General features: G+C 47.9%; 1 protein-coding gene and 1 long non-coding RNA gene across 5 annotated transcripts in view; one reads left to right on the top strand and one right to left on the bottom strand.

Annotated features, from left to right (window-relative positions):
* The window catches only part of RBM33 (RNA binding motif protein 33), a 140,161-nt gene extending 127,208 nt beyond the window's left edge, over nucleotides 1-12,953 (bottom strand). For all 4 annotated transcript variants that reach the window (XM_043590478.1, XM_043590479.1, XM_043590481.1 and 1 more), the window contains exon 1: nucleotides 12,270-12,953. In XM_043590478.1, coding sequence (XP_043446413.1) covers nucleotides 12,270-12,312 — 43 coding nt within the window. In that variant the 5' untranslated portion in view covers nucleotides 12,313-12,953. The remainder of the gene's footprint in view (nucleotides 1-12,269) is intronic.
* LOC122488767 lies at nucleotides 12,844-14,906 on the top strand. The gene is made up of 3 exons (XR_006298689.1): nucleotides 12,844-13,006; nucleotides 13,422-13,466; nucleotides 14,092-14,906. It is a non-coding gene; the product is annotated as an uncharacterized LOC122488767 (long non-coding RNA).
* The last annotated feature ends 503 nt before the right edge of the window (nucleotides 14,907-15,409 follow it).

Here is a 15,409-nt window from a genome sequence, read left to right as displayed (position 1 = left end):
ATTTTGGGAGTGGGACGAGGAGAAGGTAAGGAGTTCAGTCTTTAAAATGTTGCATGGGTGGGGCGCCTGGGAGGCTCAGTCGGTTGGGCGGCCGACTTCGGCTCAGGTCATGATCTCGCGGTCTGTGGGTTCGAGCCCCGCGTCGAGCTCTGTGCTGACGGCTCGGAGCCTGGAGCCTGTTTCAGATTCTGTGTCTCCCTCTCTCTGCCCCTCCCCGACTTGTGCTCTGTCTCTATCAAAAATAAATAAAATGTAAAAAAAAAAAAAAAAAAATTTAAATCCTGCATGGGTCCCATTACACACCAGCCATCCTTTGTAATACTGTCTGACTTGCTGACTGTACAGGACTGAGACGTCTCTGACTCTCAGACACTATGTGAAGGCTGAACGATCCCATTCCATTCTGATCCTAATAATCCGGAGTTAGCACACAGGTAAGGGCTCAGTCTCACGAGATTGCCCAGCTGCAAATGGGATGCCCAGGCTACACCACACATCTGTTGCCCAACTACAAATTCAGAGGGTCCCACAATCCCCCTTCCCCTAAGTTAAGTAATTCAACTGAACAACTTACAGAACTTACATCACAGAACCCAGGAGCACCTGGTACTTACTACGACAGTTTAAAGGATAAAAACGAACAGTGGGATTAAGGACAAGGCTGGGAAGGGTTCAAGTGCAAAAGCCTCTGTCTGCACAGTTAAGGGTATGCCACTGTCCCCAGCACGGGGACGTGGGAAGCTATCCCAAATGTCTTCACTGAGGGACTTCTATGGAGGTCTCGTTACACAGGCATGACTTAAACCACTGACCAATGATGACTGACTCGACCTCCACTCCCGCTCCTACCTCCCAGGAAATGAGGTTGAGGCTGAAAATCCTAACCCTTTAAATATGGTTGTTTTTTTCTGGCAACCGGCCCCCATCGTGAAACTAGCTAGGGTCCCCCCACCCCCAACAGTGAGTCATTTGTTAGCATACAGAAGACAATAAACTCAAAGGGTTTTCAGGACTGTGTGCCAGGAACAAAATCCAAATACCGTATTTCTTTTTTATCGCAAACACGGTGTCACCTACAAAGTCCTGCCCGCCAGAACCTCATAATGTGACCTTATTTAGAAATAGGACCATTACAGGGGCACCTGGTGGCTCAGTCAGTTAAGTGTCCGACTTCAGCTCAGGTCATGATCTTGGGAGTTTGAGTTCGAGCCCCCGCGTTGGGCTCCCTGCTGTCAGCACAGAGCCCGCTTCAGATCCTCTGCCTCTTCCCTAGAGTTCTCTCTCCCTCTCCCCAAAATAAATAAGCATTAAAAGAAAAAAGAAAAGAAAAGAAATAGGATCATTACAGATAGAAGTGTTATGGTGAGGTCATACTGGGTTAGGATGGGCCCTAACTCCCACGACTGGTGTGGCGATCCCACTTCTCAGTACAGGTACCAGAGAAGCGTCTGGGTTTACACACAAGAGACTGCAAACACAAGTCTGAAGAGAGATTTACACACCCACGTCCGTGGCGGCACTCTTCACAGTAACCAAAGGGTGGAAGCACCCTCACCAAAGGGTGGATAAATGGGGTCTGGCCATACAATGGAATATTATTTAGTCTTAGAAAGGAAATTCTATACCTGCTACAACACGCATGAACTCTGACAACGTCACGCGACATCAAGGAAGCCACCCACAAAAAGGCAAATGCCGTCTGACTCCTACACAAGGTCCCGAGAGTAGTCGGATTAATACAGACAGAAGCAGAACGGTGGGCACCAGGGGGTAGAGGACGGGAATGGGGAGGAGCGTTCCACAGGACGGAGGGAGTTAAGGAGATGGCACAGACACGAAACGCAACTGGCCGTGATTCCACACTGCCGTAACCAGATGATGGGCACAGAAGAACGATGCAATTATTTTTTAGTTGAAATTTTTTCCGTAGTAAGTCTCTTTTAAAGTAAGAGAAATTTTAAACTGAACTATGAATAACTTTCTACTTCTGACAGAGACTCAAACGTCTGACCGCCTCCTCTGTTGAGGAGCGCGTGGGAACGGGCTGGTGGCGGCGGGGTGCCACGGCGCAGACGCCACGCAGAACGGTCTACACGCATCCACCTCTGTTTCCTCACTTGCTCGGCAAGGGGCCTCGCTCTGACCAGGCTAAACCAAAGGCACACTAGAAAAAGTACAAAGTGACATATGCACAGACTAACCTTTGTGGCATAAAACGAATACTACGTACTGGTCGTGAATAGTGGACGTAGGTATATCTACTAACTTAATACCTCACCACTGATACGGAAAGAAATATGTATGGGAAATACACCAAATTCCTGATGGTGTGCGTGACTGTGGAGAGACAGAGACGGCGAAGTACAAAGGGGGCCTTATCTGCAATAAGGTCGTTCATTTAAAATACAAACCTGATGCAAATGTGACCAAATGTTGAGTGCTCATTCCAGCCGTGAGGTTAACGGGTTCGTCACGCTGTTCTCTACCGTTTACTGTATTAAATGGCTTCTCCCAGCGCGAAGATCGACAGAAGTCAAAGGACTGAGACGCTATTGCTTTATACAGGTATCGACTCGCCCTCAAGAAGATGTGGCCACGTATGCACAAACGTGGAACAGATGCCCGAAGGGGACTACTTAAAATAGAGAAAAAAGTTTGTTTTTCTCAGTGGAGGAGGGCAAAGTGACCATGAGCAGGTGTGTATCGTGGAAGAGGAAAAGGGATCAAACACGAGGATGAATCAAAGGGGGGAAGTTACGAACAGTGACGTCCCAAAGGGCACACTGCTGGGAATCCCGGCCCTAGCGTGAATCCATGTGAGCACGGGGGAAAGAAGTCTGGGGCTGAAAAGGCAGGTGGAGGCCTCTTTTTCTGGAGAAAGCGAACTCATCCCCTGACACCAAGGAAACAGAAAAAGACCAAAAACAAACCAAAAAAAACCTGTAAGTACTGCAGTGAGATTACAGCTACAGCAACAGAAGTGGAAAACAACCAGAATTCCCAAAAGGAAGTAAACACAACTCTCGCCGTTGGGCCCATGTGCTTGGACAAAGGCACGCGAAGCAAAGGAAAGACCACACCTAATGCAGTACCTTTAGAATACGTGCAGCCCCTTTCTTTAAAGTTCCGGTTTGTACCTATCACAGTGAGCAGAACCAAGAGAACAAATTGTGTCCACATTCATCCGGTTTTGAAGCAAGAACAATGCATCCCTGAAGACCCCAGGGGAAAATTAACTTTGCAGGACCAGAGTGGTCAATGCCCTCACCAGGAGACTCTCCTTACCCAAATATCTTGTTAGGGGTGCCTGGGTGGCTCAGTCGGTCAAGCGTCCGACTTCGGCTCAGGTCATGATCTCACGGTTTGTGAGTTGGAGCCCCACATCGGGCTCTGTGCTAACAGCTCGGAGCCTGGAGCCTGCTTCGGATTCTGTGTCTCTCTTTCACTCCAGCTCATGCTGTCTGTCTGTCTGTCTGTCTCTCTCTCTCTCCCTCTCTCTCTCTCTCTCTCTCAAAAATAAATAAAACATTAAAAAAAAATTTAAACATCCTGCTGGATATTCTATTTTCATAAAGGAGTCACTTTTTCTTAGAGCAAGGCTATAGGTATCTGCCGGAATTTTTTATAATTTTCAATTACATAGCAATGAGAGGTCTATAATTAACCCAACTCTCTTGCTTAGCATTCTAACTATTTCCTCTTTTCCAAGAACCTGGGACTTGGATTATAAACAGTACAGAACATTAGCTTCAAGAGGGTTCTAGCCAACTGCCTAGTCCAAGGGTCAGCAAATTCCGGTCCACAGGCCAAGTACGGTCTGGTCTGCCACCCCTCTCTGTCCAAATGTGGCTGCTGCCTGTTTATACAAGCAAGCTTTTATTGAAACAGTGTTCGCCAATTCAATTACATATTGTTCAGAGCTGCTTTCAGGCTACAAGGGCAGAACAGAGTAATTGCAACAGAAGCCATGTGATCTGCAAAGCCTAAGATATTTACCATTGGCCCTTTGCAGACAAAATTTGCCAATCTTTGCTCTAGTCCAAAGGTTCTCAACCTTCTTCCTTTTGCTTCAACACCATTCTCATGTATGATATGCTCATATTCTAAATGACTAATAGTGAAAATTCTGTATTTCACAGGTGAGTAAATTTAGACCCTTCATTTGAGCCATCTAGGAAGAACAATCAGGGTAACGTTCAAGAACTTTGAGGGGCACCTGGGTGGCTCAGTCGGTTAAGCTTCCGACTCTTGATCTCAGCTCAGGTCTGGATGTCAGGGTCCTGAGTACAAGCCCGGCATTGGGCTCCATGCTGGACACGAAACCTACTGAAAGGGGGGCGGGGGGAAGAACTTTGAAAGTGAGCATGTTAGCCCTACAGAGTAAAACTACCAAACTGAGCAACCAAGCAAAATAATCAGACAGAGCCTCTATGCCATGTTGCTTGAAAAATAATTTGTAGTCATTGTTTTAAAGATCTCTCACCTATATGGGCCCCTGGACAGGCTCTCCCTGAAATGAACTTTGTACTCTGTTTACGTGTAGTGCGCACTGGCCATTTGCCTGCCTGTCCTGCAACTGAATTTCTTCCTGAGTCTGGAAGTCAATCACACTAGCAGTCCCAATAGAAGACAGGGCTCTGCCTCCCCAAGCTACAAAAGCTAGAGCCTCGATTCTCTGCCATCCCGGGCAGCCTGGAGGAGGGCCAGCGGTCTGAGCTCAGCCAACCGATGTCCCCACCACGACTTAGGAATGTGAAGGAAATCACACCCTATTTCTTTTCCCAAAAGTCTTTACCCTCCTTCTAAAAAGTTAAACTTTCTAAACTGGCAAAGATCAGTTGCTAAATAGGTGAAACTTAAGGGAAGAAACGTCAAAGGAAAGGAGAAAGCTCCCCCGCCTCCCCCGGCCAGTCCCTTTTCTGCCTTCCACAGACACAAGCAACTGCTGTGCAGACCGTGGTCCCCACACTCCACAAAGGTGCAGGGGAAATGTAGGCGTGCCCTCCCCGAGCCTCTGTCCGTGTGCTTGGACTGCACGAGGCGAGGCGCTCACAGGAAGCCCGAGTCCCAATTAGCTTCACAGCCATTCTCAGGAGTTATTCTCAGGAGTTATTCTCAGGAGGCAGAGGCAGGACACACACAGGGCAGACGGGAGGCCGTCAGAGACGACGGAGTGAGCTCTGGAAAACCACGTTGTTGCCCCTGGGCTCACAGGAGCTGTGACAGTCGGTGGTGGCTTCTTAAGGATCGGATCGATACCGCCCAAAGTCAGTACCTGCAGCAGAGCCGACTGAGAAGGCGCATGAGGTTCCCCAAGACTCGGCGGGGTCACAGGACTGCCAGGCAAGCTCCTCACAACTAGGCTGAGATCACTAGAGAAAGTTTCCCAGCCGTTGCACCTGCACCTTTCCAACCACTGTGGAAGCCTCTAATTCCTGCATTAAAACCCTTCATACCTGGGACACTTGGCACAGCTTCTGTTCCGACTCACTGATAAAACTCAAATAATCCCAGCACTACAGAAGGGCTGAACACAGGATCCATTTTACTTCAGTGAGCTCGCATTTTTACACTTGTTTTCTCCTTCAATCCAACCGCAAATCCTCCTCTTACAGATGTGAAAAACAAGACTAGCCGAAGTTAGTGAACCACAAAGCCAGATTTAAACTCACGTCTACCAAACACCAGGTACCGCACTCTTCAACTTGCTGAGGAAGCAGCTATAGCAGCACACCCTCTGATTTCCTAAATGAAAATATTAAAGGGGGGGGTGCCCCTTGGGTGGCTCAGTCAGTTAAGCGTCTGACTCTTGATCTCCGCTCAGGTCACGATCTCACGGTTTGTGAGCTCAGGCCATGCATGGGGCTCTGTGTCGACAGCATGGAGCCTGCTTGGGATTCTCTCTCTCTCTCCCTCTTTCCGCTCCTTCTCTGCTCATGTGTATGCTCACACACTCTCTCTCTCGCTCAGAATAAGTAAACTTTAAAAAATATGTTAAAGGGCAACTATGACTTCGTTGATGTTTAGGTAGGAAGGTCACTTATTTTATGGAACGCAGTAAACCGCACAGGCAGAATCACTCAGCCACAGGCTGCAATCTGGTGGTCTACAAGACACATGCTCTCTGATTTACATGATCTCTTCTTAGTTGACTTAGTTAACATTTTAAAAATGGAATTATATGTAAGTATTAGAGTTCCATCTTCTTTCAAAAAAGAGGAGAAAATATCAAAAGATGGCAAATAGCGGACCCACATTTAGCAATAGCTAAAACAGCTAAAGATAAACAGCATTTGGGGGTGCCTGAGTGGGTTAAGCGTCAGACTTAGGCTCAGGTCATGATCCCGCAGTTCATGAGTTCGAGCCCCACATCGGGCCCTGTGCTGACAGCTCAGAGCCTGGAGCCTGCTTCGGATTCTGTGTCTCCCTCTCTCTCTCCGCCCCTCCCCTGCTCATTCTTGTTTTCTCTCACTCTCTCAAAAATAGATAAAACATTTTTAAAAATTAAAAAAACAAAAAAATGCAAATAAAAAAGATAAACAGCATCTGGCGGAACACAACAAAATTCCTACGTTGGTAAGTAACTGACGAAGTAGCTGTAGACACGGGGCATCCCTGGAGCAAAGCGCCAGCAGCAACTGTGAGCCTGCTGAGGCCCCAGAACCGCCCTGACCGCTGTGCTTCTCCCGTCCTAGGCATCTATCCCTCCACCTCACTCTATGAACTACCAAAGTGCCTATCCTCACAAAAGCATCTCCATGAACTGTCTTGTTATTCTTATGTTTTGTATATAACTGAAGTATCAAAAACCAGTAATAAGTTTCAGTTAAATGAGACAAGGAGAAATGATAGGGAGAAATATATAAGAAAATTTCCCAAAACTGAAGATTCCCAGACTAAAGTGTCCCCCAAATGCAAAGCACAATAAAAAGATATTTGCTGATGAAATTTGAGAACACTGAGGAGTAACTGTTAAAATCTTCCAGGGAGAGAAAAAGGTCACATACAAAGGAATCAGAATGCCATCACTTTCAACAGCAGAACTGGAAGCCAGGAAAACACAGCAACACCACCAAAAATCTAAGGAAAATGAATTCAAATCTAGAATTCTAGGCCTAACCAGATCATCAATCAAGTATAAAAACAAAGTAAAAATCTGTTCGGGCAAGCCTGAGTCAAAAAATTTAGCTTTACCACACTAGAAATGGGAGTGTTGAACCCTACACTAATTCATTTGAAATCATAAAGAAGTACTTTGCCAGAAAAATCTACCAAAACTGACCCACAGAGGGGCACCTAGCTGGCTCAGACAGAAGGGTATGCAAGTCTTGATCTCACTGTAGGGAGTTCAAGCCCCATGCTGAGTGTAAAGATTACTTAGTAAATAAACTCAAAAAAAATGACCCAGAGACTTTTAAAAAGTGAAAGAGACCAATGATAGAAGAAACTGAAAAATAAAGAGGTACCAGACCCCAAAGGCTTTGCAGACAGAGTTCTTCAACATTTAATACAAAGGTTTTTTCATTATGTCCCAGAAAACTTCTCAACTCATTCTAGGAAATCAGCATTTCATTGGAAAAAAAAAAAAAAAAAAAGAAACAGGATAGCACCAATGCACACACAAACACAAAGGAAGAAAACTATAAGCCAATCTTTCTTATGCTCGTACATAAATCCTAAAATGAAATCCAACCATATATTAAAAATAACAAAACACACAGGTTTTGAGCCCAAGAATGCAAGGTTGGTTCAACACTAGAAATCTACCAACATAATACATTAAGAGATTAAAGAAAGGACCTCACAGATCACCTCAATAGATAAGGAAAAAGCATTTGATGAAAATTAAAGGACTCAAAAAGCAAACTTCTTCACTAAAAAAAACAGTATCACAAACCTACAGTATACATATCTAATGGGAAAACATTAAAAAGAACACTCTTTAAAACCCAGAACAAGCTCACAAGACAGAGAAGCCTGTCACCACCCGCACTCTTCAACATTATACTGGAGGGCTTAATGATGAGTGCCTCTGAGACAAGACAAGAAATGAGAGCTATAAATATTAGAACAGAAGACGCTGCAGAAATGACTGTCTAACTAGAAAATCTAAAGTACCAAACTGGCAAAACAAGATTCAAAAAACCAGGTGTATACTATCCAATTAGATCTTAAATGTTTTATTTTATTTCTGAGAGAGCACAAGTAGGGGAGGGGCGAAGAGAGAGGGACAGAGGATCTGAAGCAGGCTCTGCACCGACAGCAGAGAGCTCAATGTGGGGCTTGAACTCACAAACCACGAGATCATGACCTGAGCCAAAGCTGGACACTCAACCGACTGAGCCACCACATTTTAAAAAAGCTTTTCTACAGATCAGTATCAAATGTGAGAATAGGATTAAAAACTACACCATCTTAGGGGCACCTGGGTGGCTTAGTCAGTTAAGCGTTCCACTTCGGCTCAGGTCGTGATCTCACGGTTTAGGAGTTCCAACCCTGCTTCTGGCCCTGTGCTGACAGCTCAGAGCCTGGAGCCTGCTTTGGATTCTGTGTCTCCCTCTCTCTCTCTTCCCCTCCCCCACTCACACTGTCTCTCTCTCTCTCTCTCTCAAAAATAAATATTTTAAAAAAAAAATTTTAAGTACACCATCCACAGTGACAAATACAAAACATCTACGAACAAAACTAACAAGAAATGTGAAAGAACTATATAAAGAAAATTTTACTTAATGTAAGTTCCACAGGGGAAGGGACCTCTGGTTTATTCACTGTGTACCCCAGCCTCTTAGATCAGTGCCCGGCACAGGAGCAGGTACTTGATAAACATTTGGCAGATGACTAACAGACAAAAAAGAAAAGCTTGACAGAGACACTCTTGTTGCTGGATGAAAGAACCCATCCTGTAAAAATACCAATCATTCTCAAATTATGTAAATAAACTCAACACAACCTAAATAAGAATTCTAGTAGAATTCTTTACGGAATGTGATTGATGATTCTTAAGTACATTTTTTTTTTTTAATGCACAGAGCTAATCATATGGGATTAGCTGGAAAAGAATATGCCATCATAGGGGTGCCAGGGTGGCTCAGTCGGTTAAGCATCTGACTCTTGATTTCGGCTCAGGTCACGATCTCACGGTTTTTGAGTTCAAGCCCTGCAACGGGCTCCGGGCTGATGGCACAGAGCCTGCTTGGGATTCTCTCTCTCTCCCCCTCTCTATCCCTCCCCAACTCATGCCCTCTCTCTCTCTCTCTCTCTCTCTCTCTCTCTCTCTCAAAAAATAAACATTAAAAAAATTTTTTTAAATATGCCAACATATATACATAACACACACAGAAAGGCATATGCACATATATTCACACACACAATGAAATGATAATTCCAAAAAACTGTTCATGGTAACTTCTTAAAAAGGTGGAAAAGACAGAGAAGTCAACAAATCATATTAGAACTGTTACAGGCCCCAAATTCACACAACACTCAAAATAAAACTCCATATAGAATAAAAGCTAAATATAAAAAAAAAGCCCAGAAGTGTCAAATGGTAAAAACATAGAGGAACTCTTAGCATAGAAACAGATTTACAAAAAGAAAAAAAAAAAATACTTATAAAAGAATAAGTGATATATTTCACAAAGTAAAACTTTAAGTTCCATATAGTAAAACACTTAAAACAAATTTATTTATAGGGCAAGCACAATTTTAAAAAAGGGTGACTAATCCTCTGGTACAATACACAGAGAATGAGAAATATACAATAAGGAGAAGAGGTCAACCACCCACTTTCAAAAAAGGTGACTGAGAGTCAGTTAGGCATCAGACCTCGGCTTAGGTCATCTCTCCAGTTTGCAAGTTCAAGCCCCCATCAGGCTCTCTACTGTCAGCACAGAGCCTGCTTCGGATCCTCTGTCCCCCTCTCTCTGCCCCTCCCCCGCTGGTTCTGGTTCTCTCTCTCAGAACCAATAAATCTATGACACGACTTAAAAAAATAAGTAGCAAATTATGTAAACAAGCAATTCACAGAAAAATAGCACATGGAAAGATGTCTAACTTCTCTGGAGATCAGAAAAACAGAAATACAGATTACAACATCGAGGCTCTTTTTCTGTCCCAAGATGATCCAGAATTACAAAGATTCTTAGGGTATGGGAAACGGGATACTCCCACACACTACTGAGGGAAGTTAAGGACAACTTGCAGTAGCTACCAAAATTGTAAATACATGTAATTGCAACACAGCACTTCCACTTTTAGAGCGATCCGTCCTCCAGAAATATTTGCATAGGCACACTGAGTTGTGTCTACACACGTTTAGCACGGCATTTGCTAGTGGCGAGAAAGCTGAAATAACTGGAACGCCCATCGATAGGCAAACGATCATGGTGGATCCATAAAACTCTCACCTACTGACATGGGAAGATGCCCAGGACCTGCTTTTAAGTGAACAAAGCAAAGTGCAGGGTACTAGAATTCTACTCATACCGTAAAAGGGCACAGGAGGGTTCACAAGGAAAACATTTCATTAATTCACTCACCGTCAAATTATGCGGCACGTATGCAACGTGCCAGCAACTTGGAGCACACGGCTCGTGAAAAAGACACCATTCCTGTCTCAATGGGACCTATAGGCTCCTTTTCCAAAAAGACCAAATAAATAACAAACCGGGCTAAACGTTCTGAAGCAAACAAGGCTGCCAAGAATAAAAGGCAGGGAGGCTCGGAGGCAGGAGCTGGACCTACTTCACGTAAGGAGGGCATCCTGGGAGCCTGAGACCCGGAGTGCGAGGGCCGGAGCAGTGCAACCCGAGGGGACCTGGAGGCCGCAGGAGCCAAGTCACACGCAACTCAGAACCCTGGTAAGGGCTGTGGCTAAAGCCTCGGAGGGAAACGGGGTGGCCCTGACCAAACGGAAGGAGAAGCTCCAGAACCTCAAGGTAAAGCCTACCTACTCCTCTAAAACAGCAAGTCTCGACCTTTCGAGACCCAAGTTCATCCCGGGCGCCGAAATGCTTTGATTTACGTCGACTGTATTCGTAGGTATCTACTGTCTCAGGACCTAAGGATCGCGAACTTGAAAGGACACGCCCGCACACAGAGCAGCAGCCACCTCTGCAACGCCTTCACGCACCACGCCGCCTCGGCAAAACGCCCCTGTGCGCGAGAGAACACGCAAGTAACGGGTGGCACCGTTCGCGAAAGGGCTTCCGACCCAGGAGCCCCCGGGCGACGCCTCCAGAACGATACAAAACACAAGACTGTGACCCCGGAAAGTAACCGAGCAAGGAAGGAACACCCTACCTACCCCGTACCTTCACGTTTTAACTCGAGAGCCCCAGCCCTAACAGGCACGACATCTCTTTACCTTCCAGAAAAGCGGCACGCACCAAGCCCCCCTGCCCCAAGTGACACTTCTGTGTTTAGCCTCTCTCGGCGGGTTTTTTCCACCCTGCCACGCAAACGTCTCAACGCTTGGGCCAAAGTTCTAAGCAGGACACTGCGGCGTACTCGTAAGCAGGCGGTACTAAGAAGTGCCTCCAGGGAATACGCTGGAAGGATGTTTCAACGCGTATCAAATGCTTTTACTGATTCCACTTTACCGTCTTTGGGTTTCCTTCACCGAAGCTTTCGAGCGATAACTACGAACTCACTTGCAAGTATTTTTCCTTACTAAAAAAAAAAAAAAATAGAAAAAGAAAAAGAAAAAGCCTCGGCCCACAAATTGTGATTTCACCTGGAATTTGTTAGGCGCCCTGTCAAAACCACTGATGCTTGCGAAACAAGAGGAAACCGCCCAAAGGAACTGATCCGGTATCTACACCTTGCTTGCCCGGCTGGGTCGCGGTCCAACGCGGACCAAGCGCTAGCAAGCGTTCACTGGGCCACGGAGGGGTGCACGTAGCCGACCCGCGAGACGGGGTCACTCCTCTGCAACCCCCGGCTTCTGAAACGCCGCACTGCCCCACGCTCCCGCACAATGGGGGACACCCTCAGCGGCGCCTCTGCACCGGGCCTGAAATCCACCCAGGCCCGCCAGCAGAGCCCCTCCGGCGACGAGCCCGGCTCCCCGGCACGGCCGTCCGAGCGGCTCGCGGCCCCGGCAGGCCGGCCTCGCCGGCCGAGGCCCGCCGCTGCGTGCAGGCTCGACGGCGGAAGCCGCGGCACCGAGGCTCGCGGGCCCCCACGGCGCGTCGAGCGACGCGGGAGGCACGACGACGCGGGTTGAGGGAGCCCCGGCCCGTCCTCCCCGCGCGGGGCGCCTCACGTACCTCCGGCGCCGGCTCCTCCGCCGGCTCCCAGGGCGGCCGCCATGGTGCTCGCGGGCCCGGCCTTCGGGGTCGCCCCGCCAAGCCAGGCGGTGGGCCGCCGGCCGGCCGGGGCCCGGGGACGTGCGGCGGGGGGCGGGGGGCGGGGGGGCGGCGGGCCGGGACCGGGGAGGGGGCGAGACGGCCGGCGGTCTCGGCCACTCCGGCCCGGCTCCTCCGCAGGAAGAAAACAACAGACTATCGCAACATGGCCGCCGGCCCGCCCGCCGCCGCGGTGCACGCCGGGATGATGGCGACCAGCAGGGCGGGCGCGGGCCGCCTCCGCGGCGCGGCGGCTCCGGGACGCCTGCAGGAACGCAGGGCGAGCGCGGAGGGCGAGCAGGCGGGCGGCCGCCGCGCTCGGCCCCTGCAGCCGCAGAGTTTGCAGCGGCGGCGGGGGCGGTTGCCGGCCGTGGTCCCGTCCCGGGTTCTGTCGTACGACACTTTGCAGCAGTTGGCGCGGCGCTTTCCGGCCGGCGGCCCGCGGGCCTGTGGGCGGGGCTGGCCGCGCCGTCAAGCTCGGGCCGGGCAGGGGCGGGGCTTGCTCGGAGAGGCTGGCTGGAGCTGACCCAGAGCAGGGGAGCAGTCGGAGCCCGGGTCCGGAGGCCGGCTGCGGGTGCTTCCCGGACGCGCTGGGCGCCCGGGCCCGAGGTCCGCGGGAGATTGCGCTCCTGGAGCAGCGAAAACGGCCGGAAAACGAGGTGCCGTGAATGATATCAAGGAAGGGGCGTAGGGCTTCGGGAGACTCGTCTGCTTGTCAGCAGGTGGGGAATGGGGGAGGCTTGGGTGTAAAGGGGTCGTGAAGTACCCACGAGCTGCAAACGTCGATTCGTTGACGGTGAAGGTGAGGGTATGGGGAAAGGAAGGAAAGGGCCATGGAGTAGAAAGAGGCTGAGCAGAGGCTCAGAGATGTCAGATGACTTCCTAGGGAGGGAGGATTGCCAGCAGTGTGTGCGGCCACGAGCGTCCTGGGGGAGACGGGTGCTCAAGAAGCAATCAGCTGCAAAGGGGAACAAGGGTCAGATGCAATGAGGACTTTGGGACATTTTCCTGAAGCTGTAGGGAGTATGGACAGATTTTAACAACAGAAGTGACATGACAAAATTTGTGTTTTAGGAAGATGGCTCTGACAGCAAGAAAGCGGATGGGCAGCATGGAGAGGTAAGAAACCGGGTGCTGTGACCCATTAGTAAACAGCCGCCACGGTCCATGCTGGAGGTGGCTTCCCAGATGGGAACAGAGATGGGCATGTGACAAAACGTTAGTGATAGACTACATTAACTATAAAATTCTTTCAACTTTATATACGTTTGAAGTTTTTCATGATAAGTTGTTTGAAAAAATAAACTTTACTGGATTGGTAATTAATGCCACAGATACTCATCTGAAAGAGAAAAAACGAAAAACAATTTTTAAAAGTTACTTTGATTCAGCTGCATGTAATCCCTGCAAAAAAATGATAGCGAGCGTTGTAAGCAACCTGGAATAACCAAGTCTCCATCAGAAAGCACATCAGCACATCCAGATTTAAAAAGGCTTGAACCTCTAATCACCTTGCATTACTTTTGAACTGTGGAGGGTGACATCTGTAACTCAGAACATGTTTTTCAAGATAGTTCCGCTGGTGATCATCTGCCTCCCCCTCCCACTGGTGATCTTGAGAAGGATGGTTCAAAAAACCAAATACCCAAAGATGAAACAATCTCATACGTACTTTGTAGCTATGTTATAATTAAGGGAAGACATCTATGTCAGTTATGAATGACCTAAAAATGAATTTCTCTAGGACAAGGCTCTAAATTTTTTCATCACTAACTGGAAAAACTTGAGCCTGGACGCCTACTACGAGAAGATTTTGATACAGTACTGTGAGTAAAGGTTTAACAAACCCCCTTTCTTCTCTACAGACAGATTTCACTTTGGGTTGCCTCTTTAACTTGTCCTAGAAACCTGATGAAGTTACAACATCAACTGTGTTATAAAACATCCTTGCTTGTGTCAGAAGTGCTCTCTGACTGGTACACTGCTTCTGGCTGGACAAAACGGAATCATCTTTAAACACCTGTCAGGAAGCCAGAATTTGAGGATCTCCCTTAACTGAGTTTGGGGATGTAAAAGGTAAATCCAGGTAACTATTATGAGATGTGCAAGTTCCCACGGTCTAGGATTCTAAGCCAGGGCAGTCCCGACGCCTTCCATCTTGCACCTGAGTTGCATTTGGGGAACCACAGAGCAGCTCTGTGAGGAGCTCACGTGTGCTTACGTGGACTGCAAAGGGGAGCATCTCAGAATGCCCCGCTCCCAACGTGTGTTTTTTCTTTAACTTTTTAAATGAAGCTGCTGCCAGGTGTCGCATTACAGGAGTATAAATGGGCAACCTAAGAAGATCTCCTACTGAGCATTTAACAATGTCTTACATCTCCCCCTGGAAATCTTACAGGTTCCGCTTCGCTTTCAGTTAAAAGTGAACATAGAAGCCTTACTCTTCTGTCAACATGGACTGAAAAGTCTAGGGCCCCATCCTCCTGCTATAAGACAGATTTTGCAAAAAAAAAAAAAAAAAAAATTGTTGGATTGCTGGGCTTTAGAAATTAAAACAAATCTCCGGGGGATCAAGAAAGAAGCAGGGAGGTGGGGGAGGGCGTGAGCTATAAATAGTGAGGGTATAAGAAAGGTAGGTTTCCCTGAGGGAAGGTACCCCTGTTGGCATTGCCAGTAGGAAATAAGCTCTTGGGCCTCTGTGGTGGTGAGAATATGAATGTGAGGCTCCCGGTTTAAGCCAGAGATCCTGGAAGGCCTTCCTCACATTATGCTCCCCTGTTTTTCACAGTTTAAGATCAAGCAACTGTGGGGAGGGGCCTGGGTGGCTCAGTCAGTCATACATCAGATTCTTGATTTCGGCTCAGGTCATGACCTCATGGTTCGTGACGTTGAGCCCTGCGTCGGGCTCTGCACTGACAGCACGGAGCCTGCTTTGATCCTCTCTCTCTCCCTCTCTCTGCCCCTCCCCCACTCACACTCTCTCTCAAAATGAATAAACTTGAAGAAAGAAAAGATCACAAAATACACAGGAGAAGAAACCACAATAATCGAGAGTTGAAAAA

The sequence above is a fragment of the Prionailurus bengalensis genome, chromosome A2 (assembly GCF_016509475.1).
Source record: "Prionailurus bengalensis isolate Pbe53 chromosome A2, Fcat_Pben_1.1_paternal_pri, whole genome shotgun sequence".
Classification (NCBI taxonomy): Eukaryota; Metazoa; Chordata; class Mammalia; order Carnivora; family Felidae; genus Prionailurus; species Prionailurus bengalensis.
Note: the sequence above shows the minus strand (reverse complement) of the source record. Positions and strands in the feature narration are given on the sequence as shown.